Source organism: Patagioenas fasciata, chromosome 1, assembly GCF_037038585.1.
Source record: "Patagioenas fasciata isolate bPatFas1 chromosome 1, bPatFas1.hap1, whole genome shotgun sequence".
Classification (NCBI taxonomy): domain Eukaryota; kingdom Metazoa; phylum Chordata; class Aves; order Columbiformes; family Columbidae; genus Patagioenas; species Patagioenas fasciata.
Genome location: NC_092520.1, coordinates 139,936,720 through 139,961,854, shown reverse-complemented (window position 1 = coordinate 139,961,854; position 25,135 = coordinate 139,936,720). Strand labels below are relative to the sequence as shown.

The window sequence follows — 25,135 nt, the reverse complement described above, 5'->3', positions numbered from 1 at the left end:
TCAAAGACAACAAATTATGGATGTCAGCAGGTTAAGGGTGGCAGTACCATATGAAGGCACAGCTCTGGCTTCTCTTCACTTACCTCTAGCAAAATACACACAAATTAATCAAGGTGCACCACTGCTTGCTCTCTCTCCTGATTTAGCTCAGTTAACTACCTGAGGCAGCAAGGTAATTTTTCCTTGGGCATTGGTATTCAGGAAGCACTTTGGAGCTCTAACTAAGATCAGAGCTTAGTTATTTTAGTAGTTGTGTGCATATGTACTAAGAACTTAAATCTCTTTTATTGAGCCAGTGTGTTTTGTCTTGCATTGTTGCAGGCTTAGCTGACATGTAGTCAGTTCCTTTTTAAGCCATAGTAACCTTTCTGCATGCCTTACCTCAGACTCATGCCCTTTCCTGCTGAGATAACTGTATTAAAGCCAAGAGGACATAAAAGCATGGCAAGAAGAAACAACTTGCTAGCAAGAGTGCTGCTGGCCCCTGATGTTTGTGAGTGACAGATTTAAATCCATGCTTAACATGGTCTAGACTTCCAAGGCTGGGCAGATAACACTGAGCACCACGAGTACTGATTACTGGGGAATCTTTTAGAAGAGAAGCTTCTGCTCACTCTTTATGTACCTGAATGATCCTCATGGCATCTTTTAAAGAATAGAGGAGTTCCTCCTCGTGTTGAGACCCACTCAGCTGCTTCATTTGCTGTGCATGAACGTGCTGGTTGACTGCTGCCTGTTCCCGAGAGATGGTTACTTTTCATCAGCACCCTACAAAACACAGTTGTTAAAATATCTTTTCTGAAAAGAATGCTGAATTGCTGCAGTTGCTGCATTATTTTCACTCTGGGAATGTTCTCCCCAAGCCTGCTCTGAGTTAATTAAAAATAACAGTCAGCATCATGCAGTTAGTTAAAAAGTTTTCCAAGGTGGGCTTGTGCATGACACCTTGCCTCACTGCTGTTATTGACAGAACTAATGCAGCACTGAGTCACTGTCCATTTCAGCTGTAAACACGAAACTGGATTAAGTAGACTTTTCTCTCACTAAAATCCTTTCCTATGCCTTAATGAAAACCAGTTTGAAGTGGCAGTGGTAATATGTACCACCTTAATCCTCGTTTAACTTTCCTGCCTCTGACTGTTTAGATCAGTCACATGAAGGTCAACAGTAAAGCAGTGTTGTGTACAGAGGATTTATCCTTCTTGTTGGATTCCCAACCAGTGCTGTTGGGAAGCAGCTTCATAGCTACCGCTCACTGGTTTGTACCATCTTTTACCACTGGTGTTCTGTGGGTAAGGAGAAAGGAGAGCAGTCATCTCCTTTCTTTCTATTTTCTAGGTGCTTTTATAGACTTAATCATCACATTAGCTGAGTGCCTCCCAGTCTTTGTTGTACCAGGCCTCTCACTGTCCTTTTTAGAGATGGAGAGTAGTCTCCTCATTTATGGGGGTGGTCCTGAAATGCAGAGAGAGCGACAAATTCCTAGGTCATGGAAGGAGTTGAATCCCATTCCCTGTGCTGCCTGTGCAGCACCCCAGTGATAGCTGAGAAATAAGCTGGATGTGTGCTCTAGGCAAAATCCCAGCTTTCTTTCTCCAAGAACCTGAGGTCCAGCCAAGGCATTGTCCGACTCCTTGTCCAAAAGACACTACCAGTTTTGTTAACTTTACACAAAATGGACTTCAGTTTTGAAGGGTGGGCAGGAACTTTTGAAGATGAAGTGTAATTCTGCCTCATTTGGGACAGACTGCAGTTGTATCTAGTTTTTGAGAATAATATCTTCTGGACTTGTCTTAGACTTAAGTGGTTTAATTATCAGCTGGTAACCCCATTGATCAAAGTTGTTCTCTGTAGAATTTCTAAGATTTCAAAATAACAGTGCCTCTATTTATGTTCACCTCTGTACAACTGAGTGAAAGAGATTTTCAAAACATGTTGTGAGAGGGAGGATGCTGGCTTCTCAACTGAGAAGTAGAGCAAGGGTATTACAGACCTGGAAGCAGCTGCACAACCTTGTTGTGGGCTTATCAGTCAGCTTTAAGGACAGGACAATGCGAATGAAGTAGTTTATTTCATTGTTTGAAGATGAAGAAGGTGAAAAATATCAGTTTAACTGAAGCTACTTTAAGGACTGAAGGTCCTCCGCTTAGTAATCTAGCTTTACATGAGTGTACTGAATGATGATAAATGCAAATAAATGTTTGGCTCACTGTAGAAAAGGGGATGGGGAGGTGGGAGGGGATCCATATTATGTTATTCCCCAGCTGTTTTATTTGATTTGAAAGGAAAATGCACCATTTTCATTTTGCAGCAAGAAGGGTATTTGGAATTATTTTGTTTGCTTTATGCTGGTGTAAGCAGTTAGGAGAACTTTCTGTGCCTGCCTAATGTGAGCATTTAGCCCTCAGTTTGACTTCTGGCTTTTTTTTTTTCTCTAACATCATGCAAAGTTAAAAATATGTTCCCTCTCCCCACCCCGCTTTGTAGGGACTTGAAGTATTATTTTCAAAAAAGCAATTCAGACTGATTGCACACCAGTCTGGATGCTGAATGGGACCTCAAATGTGACACTAATCTGCCACATTCACTTTGAAAACGCAAATTCTTTGTGTGTTTTCCTTTTAAAGTGAGGGCTGAAGGCATCCTCTTTCCCTGCATGCAGTACTTGAGCTCTATGGATTGAAGAAAGAAGGGCATAAGAGGAGGGTATTGCTAACAAAATAAAATATAGCTTTGGCTTTTTACAGCAAATTATCTGGGAAGAGGGTCTCTTCAGTGTGAGTAAAACTTGTCAGTTTGTGATGATTAAAGTGTACTAAAAGACACAGAAGAACTATTCAGGCTTACCTCAGCAAAGCTGCATTTCCTCGACTCTTCTGTTTGCCTTTGGTGTAGTCTAGGTGCTGGAACTCTTTTTGCAAAGAGATACTATCATTCCCTTCCTTTCCTCCATTCATTTTGATCTGTGCTTTGCAAGAAAGGAAACTAATTCCTCTAGGTAGCTATCATGATGCTCTTTTTCTTTCTTCTCCCCACCTTTGGAAGAAGATAGTTATTGATTCACTGAGATGATTTTCATATCAAAATTCACTATAGAGACAGACCAGTGTAATCTACGGGAATAGAAGGTATTTGTCGGTAAATTTTGCTGAACTGGCATCAGTGATAGCTACCATTGCAACTAGACTGGACTGAAGATTTTTGCCACGTGAACTTAAATTATTTTTTTTTCCCAGATGTGACTTGTGAAGGGTACTGTCATTACAGATACTTGTTTGACCTGAAGGACAACCCTCAGGGCATGACCTTCTCCTGGGACTTTTTTGAAGTGCGATGGTTGATTACTTCTCAGCTGGCTTTTGTTTGTGGCCTGTCATTTGGACCACATGCAGAGATCGATCAGATTTGCACAGCCTCAAGTCTTTACCCTCTCTTAGCATGACATAGATATGTGGATAGTCTCCTTCCAACTTCTTTAGTGTCGAGCACGCATATTATGTGTAGTCGTCATGGTGAAGACATCAGTGGGAGTAGGCATGGAAGATTAACTCATCCCAAGTTGTCTACAAAGCAAGGTTATAAATTGCAGGAATAGATGATAGCAATGAAATACCATCAGAAGTTTGCTAACAATAAACATAGTCAAGTATTGGAATTACTTGCCTAGGGATACTCTATAATGTGGGATATGCAATGCTTAAATACTCCTAAAAAATTGGTTAAACAAATCTCTTTCAGAAATGGTCTTAGATGTAGATAGTATTAATATGCCTTCAGACAAAGGAATGGATTATGTGAATTACTAAGATTTGTTTTGTTCTTTTTATGATTTCTTTAACATATTAATGGAAGTGTGGAAATATATTGGTATCTTTTCCATCTGTTGACCTGTAAGAAATGATCTCTGGGAAAACCAGTGTAGAAAATTTGTCCCTAAACTGTTGGGTAATTTAAATGAAATCCTTCTCCTGAGGTTTGATCAGGAATTGAGGACTTGTTTTTCAATACTGCCTGTTTAGACTGTAAAAATGGGTGTATGTCTGATATACAGCTATGCAAGCAAGCTTTACTCATGGCAAATATATATGTGTTTTTGTTTAATGTATAGGAAACAATGTTATGAGGACTATCCATGGTGTAGGAGAAATGATGACCCAAATGGTGTTGAGCAGAGGATCCATATTTCCCATCAGTGCCCCTGATGTACAGCCAAGCATTCACCCAAGCAAGCAAGCCAGCACCTCAGACAGTGAAGATGTGATTGTAATGGACACCAAATTGAAAATAATTGAGATTTTGCAGGTAATACTGATTGGTGGAATATTACATAGCAATCATTTCACAGTTCTTTACTTATTCACATTGTGGCAAGTTCTGTTACCTACATCCTTACTATTCACTGGGCTGATCATTGTAAAAATAAGACTTTGGTAGGAGGAAACACAAGCCTATGGGGCCAGGTGGGATCACCCCAAGGGTGCTGAGGGAGCTGGTGGAGGTGCTCACCAAGCCACTTTCAATTATTTATCAGTATTCTTGGCTAACCAGGGAAGTCCCAGTTGACTGGAAGTTGGCAAACATGATACCCATCTGTAAGAAGTGCTGGAAGGAGGATTCGAGGAATTACAGGCCTGTCAGTCTGACCTCAGTGTCAGTGAAGGTCATGGAACAGATCATCCTGAGTGCCATCATGTGGCACATACAAGACAACTAAGCGATCAGGCCCAGTCAGGCTTATGAAAGGCAGGTCCTGTCTGACCCACTTGATCTCACTCTCTGAGAAGGTGACCCACGTGGTAGATGAGGGAAAAGCTGTGGATCTTGTGTACTTAAGACTTCAGTAAGGCCTTTGACACCGTACCCCACAGCATTCTCCTGGAGAAGCTGGCAGCTCATGGCCTGGGTGGGTGTACTCTGCAATGGATAAAGAACTGGCTGGATGGCCGGGCCCAAAGAGTTGTGGTGAACGCAACCAAATCCAGTTGGCGACCGGTCACAAGTGGCATTCCCCAGAGCTCACTGTTGCGACCCATTCTGTTTAATCTCTCTATCAATGAGGGGATTGAGTGCACCCTTAGTAAGTCTGCAGGTGACACCAAATTGGCTGGGAGTGTGGATCTGCTGGAGGGTAGGAAGGCCATCCAGAGGGATCTTGGACCAGCTGGATCGTTGTGCTGAGACCAATCATATGAGATTTAACAAGGCCAAGCGCCAGGTCCTGCACTTGAGTCACAACAACCCCTGGCAGCGCTACAGGCTCGGGGAAGAGTGGCCGGAAAGCTGCCTGGGGAAAAAGGACCTGGGGGTGTTGATTGACAGCCGGCTGAACATGAGCCAGCACTGTGCCCAGATGGCCAAAAAGGCCAACAGCATCCTGGCTTGTATCAGGAATAGCGTGGCCAGCAGAAGGAGGGAAGTGATTGTGCCACTGTATTTGGTGCTGCTGTGGCCACAACTGGAATCCTGTGTTCAGTTTTGTGCCCCTCACTACAGGAAAGACATTGAGGTGCTGGAGAGAGTTCAGAGAAGGGCAACGAAGCTGGTGAGGGGCCTGGAGCACAAGTCTGATGAGGAGCGGCTGAGGGAGCTGGAGCTGTTTGACCTGGAGAAAAGGAGGCTGAGGAGAGACCTCATTGCTGTCTACAACTCCCTGAAAGGAGGTTGTAGCACGGAGGGTGTTGGTCTCTTCTCCCAAGGAGCAAGTGATAGGACAAGAGAAAACGCACTCTGGTTGTGCCAGGGGAGGTTTAGATTGGGTATTAGGAAGAAAATCTAGACAGAAAGGGTTCTCAGGCACTGCAAAGGGCTGCCCGGGGAGGTGGTAGACTCACCATCCCTGGAGGTGTTTAACAGACAAGTAGGTGAGGTTCTTAGGGACATGGTTTAGTGCCAGAGTTAGATTATGGTTGCACTCAATGACCCTGAGGGTCTCTTCCAACCAAAGCAATTCTATGATTCTGTGATTCCATGACCTGCCACCTCTGACCACACCCACCGACTACAGTCACAATCGCCACCACAGTGACCTCCTGCCTGTCACCAGCCACCTCACTGCCCATTGTTCCAGCCCTATAAAAGCGGGGGCCCCTGCAGCTGGCCCACAGTGCGAGGCCCTCGGACGCCAAGCATGCTTGGACGGAAGAGAACGCTGAGCAACCAGGCGGGTGGCTGCCCACCTCAGGGTGGGACGCCACAGAACCACCTCCCGACACCACAGGGGAGCATGGCACCTCCCAGCAGGAGCAATGTCAACTCGTGTGCCACAAGTGCCATCGATCTCACTTCTCTGATCGATGGCATGCGGCGCCTGACTGTGGGCCCACCAGGCAACGGGGTGGAGCCCAAACGTGTCTGCTTGCCGGGCAGCAGCGGGAGCAGCCAGGCGGGTGGCTGCCCACCTCAGGGTGGGACACCACAGAGCCACTTCCCGACACCACAGGGGAGCATGGCACCTCCCACCAGGAGCAACGTCAGCTCGTGTGCCACAAGTGCCATCGATCTCACTTCTCTGATCGATGGCATGCGGCGCCTGACTGTGGGCCCACCAGGCAACGGGGTGGAGCCCAAACGCGTCTGCCTGCCGGGCAGCAGCGGGAGCAGCCAGGCGGGTGGCTGCCCAGCATGGCGTGGGAAGCCACCAAGCCGCTCCCCGCTCCCGTGGAAGAGCAAGAAACGACCCCGGAGGAGGAAGCCGAGGCAGCGGAGGAGGAAGCAGAGGGGGAGGAACATGAATGCGCATACCACGACCGTGACGGACATTACATCACTGATCTCCGGCATGCGGCGCATGGCAGTGGGACCACCAGCGACCGGCGGCGTGGAGCCCAAGCGTGTCTGCCTGCCGGACAGCAGCCGGAGCAGCAAGGTGGATGGCTGCCCACCCTGGCGGAGGACACGCGAGAGACGGATTGTGCAACTGGGACCTCCCGGGAGCCTGAGGAAGGCAAAAGAGCAGAGGAGGAAGAGGAACATTCCCCCTCGCGCCATGAGAGCCATTGCCCACGCTCACATCAACAATGTCGTGCAGCGAGCAGCTGTGGGCAGGCAGGGGAACAGCATGGGGCCGCGGCGTGTCCATCTGCTGCGGCCCAGGTGTGACATCCCACCGAAGGACGACGTGGAGCCCATGGAGGTGGATCCGCCAGACTATGGCATGGGGCCACTGGCTGTTCAGCCACCACAAGACGCCGAGGAGCCCATGGAGGTGGATCCACCTCAATAACCATCATCGATGGCGCCGGCTCCACCTGCCACAGGTTTCATCTGGCAGTTCCCCAGCCATCCAGGCTCCCGTGCGTGACACAGCGGCAAACGGCACCGCAGGAGTTCCCGGTCGGCTCCCGACTCCCGTCTTCCACACCTCCATAACCGGACAATAAATTACATGAACAGAATAAAAATGCTTTGGTCCAAGCTTACTTGACACCTTGGTGACTGCATGTGTACTCCTGTGACACCTCCTGGTCCCTGTCTTTGACTAGGAGGCACTTTTTGGAAACTTTCCATCTCCATGCCCACCTTCCTGCTCTGGTGCTGCCTTACATTCTGGGTGGCTTTTGAAGGCTGCAACCTCAAGAATTGGATCACATTTTTTTAAAGGGAGTCAAATGCTCCTAGAAATAGCGTTGAACCCTAGGAAGTTCTGGATTCCAAGTTATCGATCTTACCTCCATGCCAGCAGCTATCACTGTACCCTGGAGACCTAACTAGGTAGTGAGATGGTGCCACTCTTGCTTTTGCAGGGAAGTGTATTCGTCTGGCTAAGACAGGTGATCATGCTCACATGATCAGGGTGCTGGACTCCCAGGGAATTTCAGGGCTCTCTGGCTCCTGACAGACGCCAGGGCACCATCCTGGAAGTTTCTCGGGCACCTCAGGCTTTCTTCATGAAGCTTTTTGCTGCCTGGCTGGATAGAGGCCAGTTGAAAGACAGCAAACCCGATCTACATTTTCTTGGCGCTTGAGTGGTTCATGCCATCTCTACTGGTCACAACTTTTTAGAACACCATTTTGGTCAATGCCCAACTGAATACCGAGCCTCAGAGTTTGACCACTGCATGACGGAGGATCAAATACGTTGGAATGTTCACAGTTCATCACTTGTAAATACCTTCCAAAGCCAGCTTGCTCAGAATGACTGTCCACCTGCCTCTCCCCTACCCACACACGTAGACACCCCTTCACTCTCCCATACCATGACTTGACCTTGCTAAAACTCAGATGCCAGTTCTAGCAGATACTTGTGGATATGCCCAGCCAGAGAAGTCTGAGGAACTCTACCCATGTGAGTGGAAGTGCCACGGACTCGGGTTCGACAGGGGTATGACTTAGCTCCTTTGCTCGAGGACAAGCCGTGAGAACCTTTTGTCCTTCACCACCATACTAGCCAACAGAGCCAGGGTGCGCCTCCAACCGAACCTACTCCCACCTCCAGGCCCCAAGGATTGGATATTAGGAAATATTAGGAAATATTTCTTCAGGGAAAGGATTGTCTGGTATTGAACAGGCTTCCCAGGGAAGTGTTGGAGTCACCAGCCCTGAAGAGGTTTTAAAAGACACGTAGATGAGGTTCTTAGGGACATGGTTTAGTGCTAGTGTTAGCTTATAGTGGGACTCAATGATCTTGAGGGTCTCTTCCAACCAAAATGATTTTGTGATTTTATCATTGTTATACTCCTCTGTGTGAACAACAGTACAGTTGTGATCCTCACTTTGTTACACCTACGTCACTTCTGAAGGAAGTAGATGATGCAGAAACTCCTGTCATTGTATCTGTAAAAAGGCAGAATTTGTCCTTTAATCTGCCTCACTAATGTTTTCTGAAAACAGTGTGTCTGTTTCCAGTCTCATTAATGCTTATTTTGCACAGGGATAGATTATTTGACTTTAGTATTTGACGTCTCCTTTACGGTAGTTTGGTGAAGGGCAGACTTGGACGTAGACCCACTGAAGTCATGTTAAGGCCATACACTTTTGAAGTCCGTTTCAGATTTCCACTGTTAGACTCAGAGTAGTCTGTAGGTTGCTATGATTTTCTCTCAGCTGATCTGACAAGCTAAATGACACTAGCATGCCTCCTGAGATATAATTTTCACTTTGTGCTATTAGTAAGTGAAGTGGCACACATTTGTTCTGTGTATCAATTCCCAGTTTCTGCAGTACTTACGCCCTGAAGGGATGTTTCACTGTTTTCTATAAATTCCGCAGATCTGTTGGTACCATTGTCACTTTTGAAGGATTCAATTTGTTCTGACTTGCTTATAAATGACTTACATTACCTTAATTATTTGTCATCTGAAATATTATCAATTGTTGGATTATCTGCAATACTGCACACTTTGGTTCCAGAGCTCCTTTAGTTTAAGGCTTATGGGGAAGGACAGGGTGTGATGAAGTTATATCACCTAAATAATATCATTAATGTGTGTTGCTTCTCATTTTCATTTGCTTTTTGACTGATTTTTTCTTCATACTGTCTTGCTCTACTGGTTGATACCTATGAGGATGATTCTAGGACACCAAAGTCATCCTGTGCATTCCCTGTCTGCTCACAGGCAAGAGAATCACATTTTGTCTCATCCTTTCCTTTTTCACTGCACATCCAGTGCAAGAGCATGTGGGATTGGAGAGCATTTAATCCTAATTTGTTACTTAATCTGTGGCTTGTTAGTTATGGTTTAGTCACATGGTCAAATTACTGCAGATTAGTACATTGTCATATGTGGAGTGAATCACAGAATCACAGAATGTTAGGGATTGGAAGAGACCTCAAAAGATCATCTAGTCCAATCCCCCTGCAGGAGCAAGAACACTTAGATGAGGCTACGCAGGAAGGCGTCCAGGTGAGTTTTGAATGTCTCCAGAGTAGGAGACTCCACAACGCCCCTGGGCAGCCTGTTCCAGTGCTCTGACACCCTCACTGAAGAGACGTTTCTTCTCAAATTTAAGTGGAACCTTTTGTGTTCCAGTTTGAACCCATTACCCCTTGTCCTATTATTGGTTGTCACCGAGAAGAGCCTGGCTCCATCCTCGTGACACTCACCCTTTATATATCTGTAAACATTAATGAGGTCACCCCTCAGTCTCCTCTTCTCCAAGCTAAAGAGACCCAACTCCCTCAGCCTTTCCTCATAAGGGAGATGCTCCACTCCCTTCATCATCTTTGTTGCTGGACTCTTTCCAGCAGTTCCCTGTCCTTCTTGAACTGAGGGGCCCAGAACTGGACACAATATTCCAGATGCGGTCTCATCAGGGCAGAGTAGAGGGGAAGGAGAACCTCTCTGGACCTACTAACCACCACCCTTCTAACACATCCCAGGATGCCATTGACCTTCCTGGCCACAAGAGCACAGTGCTGGCTCATGGTCGTATGTATGACCTTAGTTCAAAAGAAATACAAAATAATTTTGTTTCATTTAATAGGCAGTGAAGGATTAATTTAAATCATGTTACCTCTTATTACTATGCTACTACCCAAAAAGGCAAGTAAGAATATTTTAGATTTATTGTATTATAATGCAAAGCTAGTACAGCGGTGATTAAACTATTCTATTCTAAGAAATATTTTAGTTAATAATAATTTAGTTCTCAATGTATCCTCTTATTCTTTTAAGTAAAGGCATTTTTTTACTCAACAGTTTCCATTCTACCAACAGCCAGAATTAAACAGATGGCCTGATAAGCTTAGTTGACTATGTGTTGACTTGGGAAATTTTTATTTTTAAAAATCTTGCTTGTACAGTTATAGGGTAACTTGATCATGGAACCAAAATAAACCTGCCTTTTTTCTTTTTGGTTAGAAGATTTTAAGGAGAAGATTTTGTTTCTTAAATTGGCATTTGATTTGCTTTTAGATGACGTAGTCCTATTTACCCTGTTCAAATCCTGTTACAGTGCTCTGGGTCTGGGAAGCTTGTCTGACTTGACTTAGAGATCAAAGAAACAGGTTGCCACCATTTGCTAAGTCATCACCTGTCCCCTGAGTCTTGGTAACTTAACATGTGTGCTTTCATTCCCATTGACTGTAAAGTATGTTAAATGATTTTAAACCTCTGTCATTGTACACTTGCTGTGAGCGAGGAGCATAAGTGTGGGAGACACTGAAACTCGGTGGGCAGTCAGTTGGTAAAGCGTCAAATGTGTACTTGTCAGTCCTTAAACTGTTACTAATGTCTCTAGCCAAGTTATTTTCCTCATTATTCCAGCATAAAAACAGCAGTTCCAGGTTTGAATTAGGATTTTTCCTGTATGAGTTTCTGATTTCACAGCTGAGGAGCAAAAGACACCAACAATTAGAAGAAAGCAGAGTGTTGAGTGAGGGGGATCTCTATCACTAATACAGTGATAGCTTCCAAAGCCAAACTTTTTTTTCTTTTTTGGCTGCATGCTGGCAACGTTACTAGAAGCTCAGGAAGCACATACCTGTGCTCCTCACATCCTCAGCTGATCGCTAGCAATGTAAAAAGAGGCATCACCCGGCTTGCACTTCCCTTCATGGGAACCTGGAGTTCCTGCGGCATCACTGCCCTTGGCTGTCAGGCATCTGAGAGGTTGAGCCTTGAGCCTGTCATCTTCACTCTCAGCCCCACTCTACTTCTTATCTTTGTGGGGCATTAGAAGTCCAGCTGAAATGTGAAATAATCGGATTCAATGTGGGTTTGAGTGTACTGACCTGGCTTGCGACCAGTGAGGAGAAGGCAGCGTGCTGGAGACCCTGGACAAATCCAGTCTACTGCTCAGTATTTACCAATTGATAGGGTAGAGTTCAATATGTCTCAGGGTGGTCAGAGGGAAGAAATAAATCACAGAAAACTGATGAATATAATGGGTTCTTTTTTTCTAGTGGACATACGTATTGAAAATAATAATGTATCCCTATACATTCCGCCACAGATAAATCCTAACCTGTGTTGCTGAAGTCAAAGTCTTATTTTAAACTTTTTTCTTGTAGTTTATTCTCAGTGTTAGACTGGACTATAGAATATCCTACATGCTGTCTATCTATAAGAGGGAGTTCGGGGAAAATAATGAAAATGTTGAGAGTTCTCCAGCATCCCCACCTGACACACCAGGGATTGCCTCAGGTAAATGTCACTGTTGTATTGCAATGTAAAATAATTCTGTGTAGACTACTGCAAACAATGAACTCAGCTACACCGGAAAGATTCATGCAGCTTAAAGTTGAAAAGCTTGTGGAAAACCAAAAGAAATCCCATAAAAATAAAACTTTTGCTGGCCTGTCCTCCTTTAACAAAAATGTGAATCCTTTTCCCCATGATGAGAATTTATTCTCTTATTTGTATTCTTCCCAAAACGTTGCCTGGTGACAAATGTAGTGGGGGGTAGATCATGAAAAAATGATTGGGCTTTGATGAAGACAGATTTAAGTGAGGTGAATGTGGGATAGGAATGGAGTGGCTTTCCAGGAAACATTCCTGTGCACACAGAAGTGCTCCAAAGGCTGAGAGCTCTCTGTGTGACCACCTTCAAGTAGGGGAGATTTGCTTTAATTGGAGGTGCTGTACTACAGGGCAGTGGCTAAGGAATGCTGAAGTCTTAAGTAGTAAGGTATATTAAAGCAATTCTAAAGCAAAATGATGGTGTGGCAAATTATTTGGCTAATGATAAATATTCTAAACTTCATGTCTCTCATTTAGCTGCTTTGTGGGGGTTTGCTCATCTAAAAAAACCCAAACCAAAACCCAGTAAGTTTCATATTCCCTGTCATGTGTGGGTCACTGGTGGTGGTTTGTACAGCTCCTAGCACCACAGGGCTCTGGTTCATCACTATAATTTGGCTCTCCCTCAGTAACACACAGTTTAACTCTGTCCCTTGTCCTTTTTCTTCCCTACTACTCTTGCAGATAGCAAGTTTTGCCTAGTTGAGGAATGCATAGTTAAACTTTTATGTGATAACATCTACTTTAAAGAGGAACAGAGTTCCATTTTGCTGTGAAGATTAAACAATGATCACTGGATTTTTATTTTTTTTTTTATTTTTGCAGCAATTGTTCCTGATATAGATGAAATTGCAGCTCAGGCTGAAACCATGTTTGCTGGCAGGTATATTCTCTCAAGTTTTACCTCTCTGTATTAATGTCTTTGTTCACGTTGGTATTTCTCATGGACAATCTCTGTCTATTCTATGTGTGTTTACATACCCCTTTTTCTTCCTTTTGCTACTTGTTATTACATAGACAGAAAAGTGCCAGAAAAGACCTGGATTTCTTACAAGAAAACAGCCCAGTGGGTATGGATGGTTGTGGAACTGGAAATTACCATCCTCTTCGTTGTAAGAAAGTTGGTAGAAATTTTTTGTCATGTCCCCAAAGGAGCTAAGGATGGTGTACAGGTGTATTTGGCTAAAAGGCACTAAGTATTTATTTATCTTGTAATGCCTCACATGTTTGGTGGTGTACCTTATGGTTGTAGTCCCAAATTTCTTGAATCAGTAGGTTACTGTTGACCCTCAGGATTTCTTATAGACCACATGATCTGTTGTCATTGCACCTTGTCTTTGAACTCATTAAGGAAGTTATGTTGACAATAATTTCTTTCATGACTCCTCGAATCAACTGTGGACCACTTGCCATGATCTTCTGGACCACCAGAGGCCTGTAGATCACAAGTTATGCTTGCGGAGTTTTGAAAGTGGTTTCAGCTACGCTGTGAACAACAGAAAAAAAAAAAGCATGGAAAATATCCACACTGGAGAGTTATTACTGTTATCACTATATTGGTTTAATTTTATGGGTACAATTATGCCAGTAAAAATGAATTCCATTTAGACAAGGCTGTAGACTTTAAAGCTTTTCTTGGAGCTAGGGAGAAGGATCCGCAATATGGGTGTTCTGATCTTTCTTCTCTCATTCCCTTATGTGTTCTCAATCTTTACCAGTGAAAGCGATGCCTCCAGTCCTCTCCCTGAACTCGCGTAATGTAAAACAACACACAGCCCTTGGCATCTGCATCTTTGAAATGAACAGGGAGACTGAATGGTTTCTTAGACACATTATTTCTGCTTTGATATGTTAAGTGTAAATCTGCTTTCTGCTGTTCCAGATTATAAATATGATTCCAGAAATATGATGCTTTTGGCAATTCTTACTATTTTTGAGCTTGTTTTTTCTTAAGTGAAATTTTAATAGCAGCTGAAAAGGCAAAGATTGAAAAGGAAAGGGTCAAATTAATCTCTGATGAAATGCTATTTACTTCAATTAATTTGGTTTGGGGATGAGCTTGGCATAACTTATCCAAGACATAAATGAATGTTTTTGCAGTATGGATTTTAATCATAATATTTGACACATTTCGTACATACTTTTTTCATTCTGTAGTGTCCATTCTGCAACAAGATTGCTGCAACAGCAGATAACTTTACGATTGAAGTCCATATAAAATATGTTAAAGTGATGCTTATAGTTTCCATCCTGCAGCGTATTTGATTTGCTTTTAAGAGCTCTGTCAATGAAGTTTGTGTGTACAGGCATATTTATGTCAAAAGCTTTTATTTTTTCTTATTTATTTGACTTTATTTAGTCCTTTTCTCCCACTTTGTTGCAGAAAAGAGAAGAATGCGGTTCAGCTTGATGATGAAGGAGGGAGAACTTTTTTACGGGTCCTCATTCACCTCATCATGCATGACTACCCTCCTTTGCTCTCAGGTGCTCTGCATCTGCTATTTAAGCATTTCAGCCAGAGAGCAGAAGTTCTACAAGCATTTAAACAGGTATAGAATCATAGAATCACAGGATGTCCTGAGCTGGAAGGGACCCACAAGGACCATTGAGTCCAACTCCTGTGCCTGCACAGGACAACCCCACAGTTCACACCATGTGTCTGAGGGCCTTGTCCAGTCTCTGCTTGAACACTGTCAGGCTTGGGGCTGTGACACCTCCCTGGGGAGCCTGTTCCAGTGCTCCACCACCCTCTGGGTGAATAACCTTTTCCTAATGTCCAACCTAAACCTCCCCTGGCACATCTTCCTGATATTCCCTTGGGTTCTGTCACTGGTCACCAGAGATAAGAGATCAGTGCCTGCTCCTCCTCCTGCCCTTGTGAGGAAGCTGTAGCTGCCATGAGGTCTCCCCTCAGTCTCCTCCAGGCTGAACAAACCCAGTGACTTTAGCTGCTCCTCCAATGGCTTCCCCTCCAAACCCTTGGGCACAGCTTTATTCCAGGAAACTGACTGTGGGGACAGTATTTCCAAAGGCTGCTTTACTTACCAAAATTGCTGTTTGTAGCATGACAGTATTATTTCCTTAAAAGTCCAAATTCAGCAGAGATTTTGTTGTTGTTGTTAGAGTTGAACATATGTGCTAGTGTATATTATGGTTATGCACCCAGAAATAGTTGTTTCTGGCATTGCATTCACAGAATCACAGAATGATTGGGGTTGGAAGGGACCTCTGGAGATCATCTAGTCCAACCCACCTGCTAAAGCTGAAAGTGTAGGTCTCTGATCACAGCTGGGACACACACATCTCACAGCGAGACATGGTGTAGTGATCCCTCAGAGACAGCGTTGTTAGCTCATGTTCTGCCAGCAGTGTACCAGTGTCAGCAGTAAGACTTTCCTGTCTTCAGGGCTATTTTGGCTGGGTTCTCTTGCGATTCATGTTGTGTTTCCCATTCTAATTCAGGTGTCTTCACATTGTGCCCTGCTGCATGATACAGACAGGGCCCAAATAACAGGAAGGGAGTAATAAAGCCAAGCCTGTTCTCAGCTTTTATTCCTTCTCTTCGATAGCGGTGCATGTGCAGGCTCCATGTGTCAGTGGATTAGGATGGGCAGATCTGCTGTCATGGGGTTGGATGACAGAGACACCTCTCTTACATAACCCTGTGTAACATATGTCGATAAGACCATATGATGCTTATTTCAGGAGATTGACAGTGTGTTGTCTCATCCTTATGTAAGATGTGGAGGTTTTACTTGTTTAAAAACAGATGAATGATAAAAGACCTGGAAAGCTTTTGTTTAATGTTTTTCTAGCGTAGCATAATGGCCTCCCACCAGGTTGTTAGAGTTAGGCCATGCTGGCTTGTTGCATAAATAGCCGTTATCCCCAGGTAAGCAAGGGCTGAGTAGCCTAACATGTTTTTGTAAGGGAAGGAAACGGCAAATTGACAAGTAAACAAAAAAGACTGGAATATGAATATCTACAGATGAGCAGTGTTCATAAATTCTGTAAAATAACAAGGTTTTACAAAGCTAAGAGAGATGATGATGAAAACTTTATATTACAAAATAGTCAATATTTGCCTGCAACTAATTTGTTTGTTTTTTTTTTTTAAAGAAGATCTCTATCATGTTCTTATCTGCCATGTGACCTTAATCTTTTATGTAACTGTGATTTCTTAATAGTACTTATTGATTTACTGTAAAGATTGTTGTTAGTTTTTTGGAATATTCTCTTCATTAATAACCTTGGGAGCACAAAGAGCATTACAAAGAAAGGAAAGGTGTAAATCATGCTAAATGAAGAACTACAAATAACAGTGAAAAAACCCACAGAATTTGAGCAGTAAAAAAAAAAAAAAAGAAGTGAGATTAATCTTACTAAGAGGCAACCACTCAAATGGTGGGAAATTACATAAACCTGAAAGTCAGTTTGTGAGCTATATTCAAACAGGGTTGTCTAAGCTGGCGTAACAATGTTGTAAATGTCATTTAAAAATATCTGATTATAGTGATGTAGGTGATCATTAAAGTTGCTGGCTATTCTGACTTCTTTGAATATCCTGATTCCTGATCATATAATCCTCTTTTTTTTTTTTCCTCTTGTGAAGAACTGTGCTGATAGGATAAGCTATTTGAACTGTATTGTTTTAATAATGAGAGTCATAATAACTGCATCAGAGCTAACTCTGCATAGAACTCAAGGGCTTGTAAATATGCCCTTGTCCTGAAGATGTTTCACAGTGTATTAAAGAAGGTGAGGGAATGCTGTGAATGTTATAACTGTCCTGTTTTGGTTAACCACAGTCTCTGGTTCTCTTAAAAGTTTTTGATAAATGGGGGCTAAAAGTGTGTGCCGTGTTTCAGTTTCATAGGGAAGGTTACATAAAGCACCTGGAAAGAGGGACTTAAAATGGAAACTGTCAAACAAATTACCCAGGCATAAGTGTTGATGCTGCTGCTGTAATAGCTTCACAATTTTCTGTATTTCCAGGTTCAGTTGCTGGTGTCTAATCAAGACGTTGATAACTACAAGCAAATCAAGGCTGATCTTGATCAACTACGTCTGACTGTAGAAAAATCAGAATTGTGGGTCGAGAAGAGCAGCAATTATGAGAGTGGAGAGGTGGGCGACAGTCAAACCAAAGGGGGAGAAGAGCCAATAGAGGTGGGTTTAAAGCCCTTGCTGCCAGAATTGTTTCAATATTGATAGGGAGTTTAATGAACAACTGCACATTTGTGGTCTGGTTAATCAAGGCAGCAAAGCGAGAATGTACAGCATTCTGACTGAGCTTTAGGATTAAACAGAATAGGAGGTAAAAACCTCTTTTATTAATGTGTTTAGTGTTCTCTTTCTGTTTGCTTTCAGTAACTGTGTTCTTATGTCACAGACCTGCCTTGTGAGCAAGCCACAGCATATGGCATCACTCTGTGGTCAAGAAAGTCATCTAGGGGGTCACATGTGGGCAGTTGTGTTGACTTGCTGGAAGAAAGGAGGAGTAGCCAGAATCTGTTCCTGCAACTAGGGGAGAGGAGCACCATCAAACCCATTTTATCAAACTTGACAAGTAATTCCACTTTCCAGCAAACATGAGACTGACCTCAAGAATATTGAGATTTTGCAGGCGAACTAACACATTTTTTTGAACCTTGTCATCCCACACTCTCGGGGTGTATTCTGCTCTGAGAAACTTTAGAACTTGAATCTTGAGCCATGAAGATATGATTTTTTAAAATCCAATTTATTAAAAAATTTTCTTTTCAGTGAAAACTGAGGTCCTTGTGTAGTCACCCAACTCCAATATGAGCCTTTAAGAAAACTTAAAGTGTTGCAAGAGTTGCCATAGTTGAGGTTTGTGGCATAACAGTAGGCAGAGCAGGCTTTCCCACTTTTCCATTTTTATCAGAGGAAATGGGGAGAGATGAGCAACTGTCAGCAGCACTTTCCGTATTATCTTCTGTGGTAGAGTCTTCCCTGGTGGCAAGAAAATGGGTGGGGAAGTGTGGGAAGAAGCCAAGTGGAAATTATACAGCATTGTGAAGCCAGTGCATTGAGGAAAAGTAGAAGCCATTGAGAAGAGACAGGATGCTTGCAAATATCTATGACATACATATACTTGGCCTTTCAGATGGGAGAGCAGATTTTAGGTGGCTTCATATGGGGGAAAATCCAGCACTTATAGGGAGAAACCTAATTTCTTGGGACAGTGTAGGTCCTACTCTTTCTTTGATATAAATTATTTTAATTTAGTGGTGTCATACTGGGGAGGAATCTGGACTTTATGAGCTTATGTATGTAGGGTTTCCTACTTTCTTTCCTCAGGCATAGCTCTAGTAGGAAAGAAAATATTCCTTTATATATTTAATGAATGGAAAAGGTAATGGGGAAACAGGATACAGAATTGCAGAAGAATATCTACAAGTTTTTTTAGCTAAAATGTGTTTTAGAAGTGTAATAAGATAATTTTTATTCCTACAGATAACCCTGATAGCAAAGAAACTCCAGAAAGAGGGGACAAAACAATGTGCTTTAAACAGAAGCATCTCTAAATGGGATATTTTCCTTTTTTTTTTTTTTTTTTTTTCTCCCCATGAGGCATCCATGGGTCTGTATGGATTAACAGTGCTTCAGTAGATGCACAGTATTATCTCTGGCAGATCTGAAAGACTATTGTATCAGAACAGTAATATGTAATCTGCACAACAGGTTAGACCATCTGGTGGTAATTCCATGAGAGCTGTGTGAGGTTACAATAGCTCAGAACCTTGTCCATTATTTTTTCCCCTGTTAAATTATTCTTTGACACTCAGGAAATGCTTTAACCTGGCAAAACTACTTTTGGATAGTGAACACTCTCTTTGAGATGTTAAGTCAGACGTAAGAGGTGACGTGCTGGTCATAATCTACAATGTGTGAAGCAGGTGGCTAGCTTTGAGCAGATAAACATCCCTGTGAGATCCCATGCTTTCTTGGAATGGATACTGGGTATTCGGTACTGAGCTGGATCAACCTCTGGGTCTTTAGGGAATAGGCTTCATTTCCCTGTGCTTAATTTTTCCTAAACAACATCAAAGCATGCACAAGGGCTTAAATTACATTCCAGAACAGCCATATGTTAACTTCAAGTTTCTGTCCACATAGAAACACATTGCAAGATTGGCATAAGAGTTCAGAAAAACTACTTATATTTTTTTGCCCTGAGGCTTCTGAGTCTTTTGGGGCAACTGTTTCCACCTTTCTTTCATAACTTGGAGGGGGCTAGAGACTTACTTTTTGTTTGGTAGTCACATGGCTCCAGAAATAGGATTTGTAGAAAAAAGGCCCTGTTCTTCTAAATAAAGTATCCAGAGTTCTCCACAGGAAGAACAACGAATCTTACATCCATGCAGGATCATCTTGACAGGAACTGGAGATCAGAATTACAAGAAAGAATGCTTGGAGTTAGGTCAGGAATAAATTAGACACCATATAGGATTAGGAAGAAATGCTGAAATTGATCTCACATAATTGAGTCTTGCTTGAGAAGGGAAAAGCAGATAAAGCCTGTTTACTTGATTATCTCTAGAAAGGGTGGTATGAATCTATATAGACAGGATGGACTATGGAAAGTGTAGTCTTTCTTGTCCGGTCACCGCAGGATGCATTGGTGATGTAGTGTCGGAAACACAGATCTGAGGAGGAGAAATAGTCTCAGTGAAAGGCCTCTCAGGTGAAGCTGGTTTACAGTGCAGTGCCATTTATAAAGCTGCTTGTTTTCGCCATCTGCTGAGAAAGTTCAGCGAGGTTTCAAGTGGTACAAACTTTCAGTGTCCTTAAGCGCCTGGTGTTCCCTTTGCTCTCCTCTTTTTCTGGTCTGTGGCAGTTTGCTTTGGTTCTGGAAATGTTTGAACAAACATCTCCTGAGACTTCAAATACAGGTTGAAACTGCAAACAGAAACTTCTGAGTACCCCTTACTCTCCTAGTAAGTAAATCCAGCCTGTGGAGGGCATAGCTGTGCCACCATGATGCTGACTGGTACCTTGCACGGTTGTCCCGCTGAGATGGGTGAGACAGTGTCAGCAGTGGGGAACTGCTCAGGCTGAAACCTGGAGGCTGTGAAGAAAGGATCCTAGGTCTGATGCAGAGTGATGTCCTGCAGATGTTCTGAAGAGACGAAGTAGTCTTCGTCAGAAGATATCCTTTCCTTAAGGTGGGGAGAGATACGTGGAGGAGAATTTTTCGCAGTGGAAGCTCTATGACTCCCTATCTCCTATGGAGAAGCGTGACAAAGAATTGTCTTATCAAGGGGCATAATGAGGCAAGATATGCACCTGGGTGTCTCTGGTATCCCAGTGGTGTGATTATCACTTGATAACTACTACCCTGGCATACTCTTATGGGTTCAATAAACACGTTTTTATTTTGTTAAAAGAAAGGATAGATTCCGCAGTTTAATGCTGATCAGCACTTCTAGATAAGACATATAGTTCACATGGATTATAAAACTACTTTGATTGAGGAAGAATGCGTATAAAAGTAACAGGTAAATTAATCTTGGTTAACCCACAGTCCCAGAACAGAAGAGGGTGGTTAATTATAGCAAAGAGCCTGAAATATCTTCCAAAATATTGATTCAAACAGCTAGAGAGAAGGCAGCGTGCATACTAACAAACCTAGACAAATAAAAATCCACTGTTGTTGCATAGATCAACATGACCACACTGAACAGCAGTGCTGACACAGTTATAAACAGCTTCCATGGCCAAATAGTGCAGCTGTACTTGCCCCACTGGAAATTAAGACCAGATGGGATTTATAGAACTCCTAATCATCACCGCCAGTTAAGAAAGTTCAGAGAGAGGTTTCAAGAGGTATAAACATTCAGATTGGTGTGCACATGTGTGTTTTAGCATACTTCTCTTTCTAGAACAGTGGGAAGTTTGAGGACACACTGAAACTCAGAAGCATACCTGTTTTGTTCTTTTTTTATACTATCATGCTGGTTTATATCCTTGTGTTTATACCGTGAGGCAGTCTCAAGATCTACTGCAATTAATAATTTCAGCATCCAAAGTCCAACCTTTCAGTTTTTTGTGCTTCCTGATAAGAAAGGCTGACCACAGCTGGCAGCAGAAAAAAAAAGAAATCACTGCTGGTATTCTAAGTGACAGTATTTGTGTAGATGTTCTGTGTTTTGACTGAGGTATGGATGGAAAGGTGTTGGCAGTTACTTGCTGACTTTATTTCTGAAGCCAAAGCCCAGAGCATATGGCATCATGACTGGATGTTGCGGTTTAACATAAGGTTCTCATTTGTTTTTAAATCCTTTCCTGCATCATCCAGAGATAAGGACAGAAGTGTCCCCTTCATGGGAGGAACATCTGTAATTTCCACATGCTACTTGTTGTACTCTGGAGAGCCCCACCCTACTTATTTCAACTACAGAGGTCATCTTAAGCTCTTGTTCCAGACGTTTTATGTTCACATACACAGACTTTGTAATCTTTCCAGCTGTATTAGAGATTTTTGGAACAAGTGGTGGCTATTGAAATACATTTATGGTCTCTATTCTCATATTAGCTAAATACTTTGGGATATCTGGTTTGTGATTTAGGGATGTATTCTCCTTTAGGAAGATAAACATGAAGACGTAAAGTAATTGCCCCAAATCGTGCTGGAAATTTGAAACAAAGGAAGGTCTTTAATGTGAATCTTTTTGCTCACTGGACCAGCGGATAAAAAATAAATGAGTCTTTTTTCTTTATTATCTGTGTTATATCTGTTCCCTATGAGCTGCTATAATACTCCTTCACTTGCTGTTATTAAAAATAATTAGTTCATGTTGAGGAAATTGCAATAGATCTCCACTTCTTGTGTGTTCTTTTTTACAGGAGTCAAATATTTTGAGTCCAATACAAGATGGGACCAAAAAACCCCAGATAGACAGCAATAAAAGCAATAACTACAATATTGTTAAAGAGGTTGGTACATCTGCTAAGAAACATGCTTGACGTACTTGTTTGATAAGTAGATTTAGTAATTATTTTGAAATAATGCATTTTTGTTTGGTTTTGTGTGACATGACTGATTCTTTGCTTGCTTGCATGCTTATTTATTTGTTTGTTTATTTATAGATTTTGATTCGACTCAGCAAACTTTGTGTTCAGAATAAAAAATGTCGGAATCAACAGCAGCGATTGCTGAAAAACATGGGTGCCCACTTGGTAGTCTTGGACCTTCTGCAAATACCCTACGAAAAGGTTATTCTCGTAATTTTAGTGGTAAAGAACTCGGTAAAGGGAGAGGCCTCAACAGGCCCAAGAATCAATGTGAATATTTTTTTAAACTGACTTCAGTCAATTGTGGTACAAACATGAAACGATGATACCATTTTTCTACCTTAAGAATAATGGGTTTGGGCCTAAGTTTAAATATGGCTGACTGCATAGAACAGTTTTTTTTAAAAAGCTTAATGTTTACTGCCTCAGGTACTTCGATGTCACTGCACTATGATTCCATTCCTGAAATAGGCAAACCTTAGATCTGCAGTCACTGCCCAGTAAGAAATATTGATTTAATGGAGCTCCTGGCAGGGTATCTAAATTCCACTGTTGGGTACCGACGTGAGGGCTATCATGGATACAGAAGATGGGCAAAAAGCTGTCAAGGATCAAATGTGAAATAATTTCTTTGTTTCTGTGGTGGAAGCCTCTAACCTAGTTCTACTTGCAAGTTTTTCAGAATATAATGTGATTTTGTACTAATTTAGTGGCATTGAGCATATAAATTAATGTTCTAGGTAGCCTTTCAAAGCGCACATCTTTCTAGATCTGATAGGAAGCATTGAGTGGAGATGAAACCTCTTCTGGGCTATGTTTTCCTGAGTGTTACACACTGATGTTATGATACAGACACTGGGTTCAACTGTCTTCAGTAAAATAGTGCTTGTCTGTATAGATGGTTCATCAACTTAGAGTTACAATACTATATGAGAGGAACATAAAATGGGGATGAAACTAGACATATATTTGTGTGGGAGTATGTGTATGAACATATATATTCATGTAGGTGTACACACATATGCACACATACATCTGTTTCTATGCATAGCTATATAAAACCCAAAGCTTTTCAAAAGCTTAAAATCAATGCAGGCTTGAGAGGTTTTGTTGAAAATCAAGCCACTTTTTAAACTAGGAAATTATAACCATGCATGAGGAAATCTTGCTTTGAGTTTGTGGTCAAGTCACGTCAGAGTAAGGTACAACCACCACTGGACTCTGAAGGAAACCAGATCAGTTGCTTTCACAAGAGAGAGAATTCTTGCCCTATAAAGGCTCAGGAGAGCTGGTTTGTTCCTGGCTAAATTCACATTGTGTGGTTTTAACAAGCATGTTTAGGTATGCCCAGCTGTTTTCGTTTGTCTCTTCTTTCTGCAGAGTGATGAAAAGATGAATGAAGTTATGAATCTAGCCCACACTTTTCTTCAGAATTTCTGTCGAGGAAATCCTCAGAATCAAGTTCTTCTCCACAAAAATCTCAACTTGTTCTTAACTCCAGGGGTAAGTATTCAATTTTAAGGAGAATATTATAACTGGAAGTAAATTTGGACTTGCTGAAAAATGACAGCGCTAAATAAATAATTTCATTGAATTATGCCCTTTCTGCCTTCTTTGTATTTTCTCCCTTATCGTTGCTCTTTATGTCATTGTTTTTAATGTTGCCATTTTAAAAGTGGAAAACAATTTTACCTGTGGGGCTTACTGGAAATGTCTATGAACATGTGTCACATCATGACATTATGTTTAGCTTGACTGATCTTATTCATCGTAACTCACTCACAGATTGACTGTAAGTCAAGGCAGAAGACGCTGCGACTGTGCTGTCATGAAGCTTGTGTGACAGCAGAATCAGACCCATACATTTTTGTTGATGATGCTTCCATTTGCTTCAATGAATCTAAAATTTGTTCCTTTATTAAATCATTATCTTTACAGTAAACCTCTTTGTCATGGTCCCTTTGTGCATGTACATATGTACGTGAGTTTACAGATATAGTAATGCAGAATGACACCCGGCTCAGTGGCAGATCTACTGAGCAAAACATGCTTTTATTAGAAAAAGTGTGAGTATTAGGATTGTAGACCCCTGGCCTGTGTACATTACAAAGCATTTGTTCTGTTTATTTTTTTATTTATGCTATTTTTGTGTGAAATTAGTGAAAAGCACTGAGCTGACCATAAGTGCGAACCAGCGCCCAGACCTCATTCTACCCAACACTGACACTTAGCTGAAGTGTCAAGTACAGAGCCTGCTTGGACTTGCATTTGTCTTCTTTTGAAGTTGATCTTCTGATCATCCCACATTTTTTGTTCACACTGGGGAGCAAATTTGATGTGCATTCCTTTCAGATGACACTAAACAGAAAGGTATACTCTAGGAGCTCACCCTGACCCTCATGGGCCTTTAGTCCAATGGACCAAAGTACAGCAAGTTTGAAGCAAAAGCCCCAAGAATTCATGAAGTCTGGATGCTTGGTCCTCAGCAGCATCCCTTTCTTGCTCCAGTTCTGTTCCTCTTGTACCGTGCTACCTGCTCATAGCAACACAGCCTTAGAGTCCCTCTGTAGGCAATGTGGAAAGTGATGTTCTCTCAGAGAGTGTGATCAGACTGTACGTGCAGTGATTTGCCTTCTGGAAATGCCTGCCTCTGTTGACTGCAGGGGGATGCAGAAGTAGCTGATCATCTTATTTGGTTGCCTCAATGCAAAGTTTGATGGTGAGCAGGATAAATGTGGTCTCAGTTGTCTTGTATACCACAGTTCATACGGAGTGTTCTAGCAGTGTTGTGTGCGTATGTATGTGTTTTCACCTTCCACGTGGGCACAGATTTTGGTTATGTCCACTTTAGGACCGATCTTGTACTCACAGGAAAGTGTGGAGAAACCCCACCATAAATGAAAGCTAAGCCTTAA

General features: G+C 42.4%; 1 protein-coding gene across 3 annotated transcripts in view; it reads left to right on the top strand.

Annotated features, from left to right (window-relative positions):
- Positions 1-25,135, top strand: part of ITPR2 (inositol 1,4,5-trisphosphate receptor type 2) — a 278,837-nt gene that overhangs the window by 104,146 nt on the left and 149,556 nt on the right. For all 3 annotated transcript variants that reach the window (XM_071816102.1, XM_065845412.2, XM_065845403.2), the window contains 8 exons: positions 4,109-4,302; positions 11,951-12,083; positions 13,005-13,062; positions 14,563-14,728; positions 17,175-17,348; positions 22,053-22,142; positions 22,296-22,421; positions 23,601-23,723. In XM_071816102.1, the coding sequence (XP_071672203.1) occupies positions 4,109-4,302; positions 11,951-12,083; positions 13,005-13,062; positions 14,563-14,728; positions 17,175-17,348; positions 22,053-22,142; positions 22,296-22,421; positions 23,601-23,723 (1,064 nt within the window). The remainder of the gene's footprint in view (positions 1-4,108; positions 4,303-11,950; positions 12,084-13,004; positions 13,063-14,562; positions 14,729-17,174; positions 17,349-22,052; positions 22,143-22,295; positions 22,422-23,600; positions 23,724-25,135) is intronic.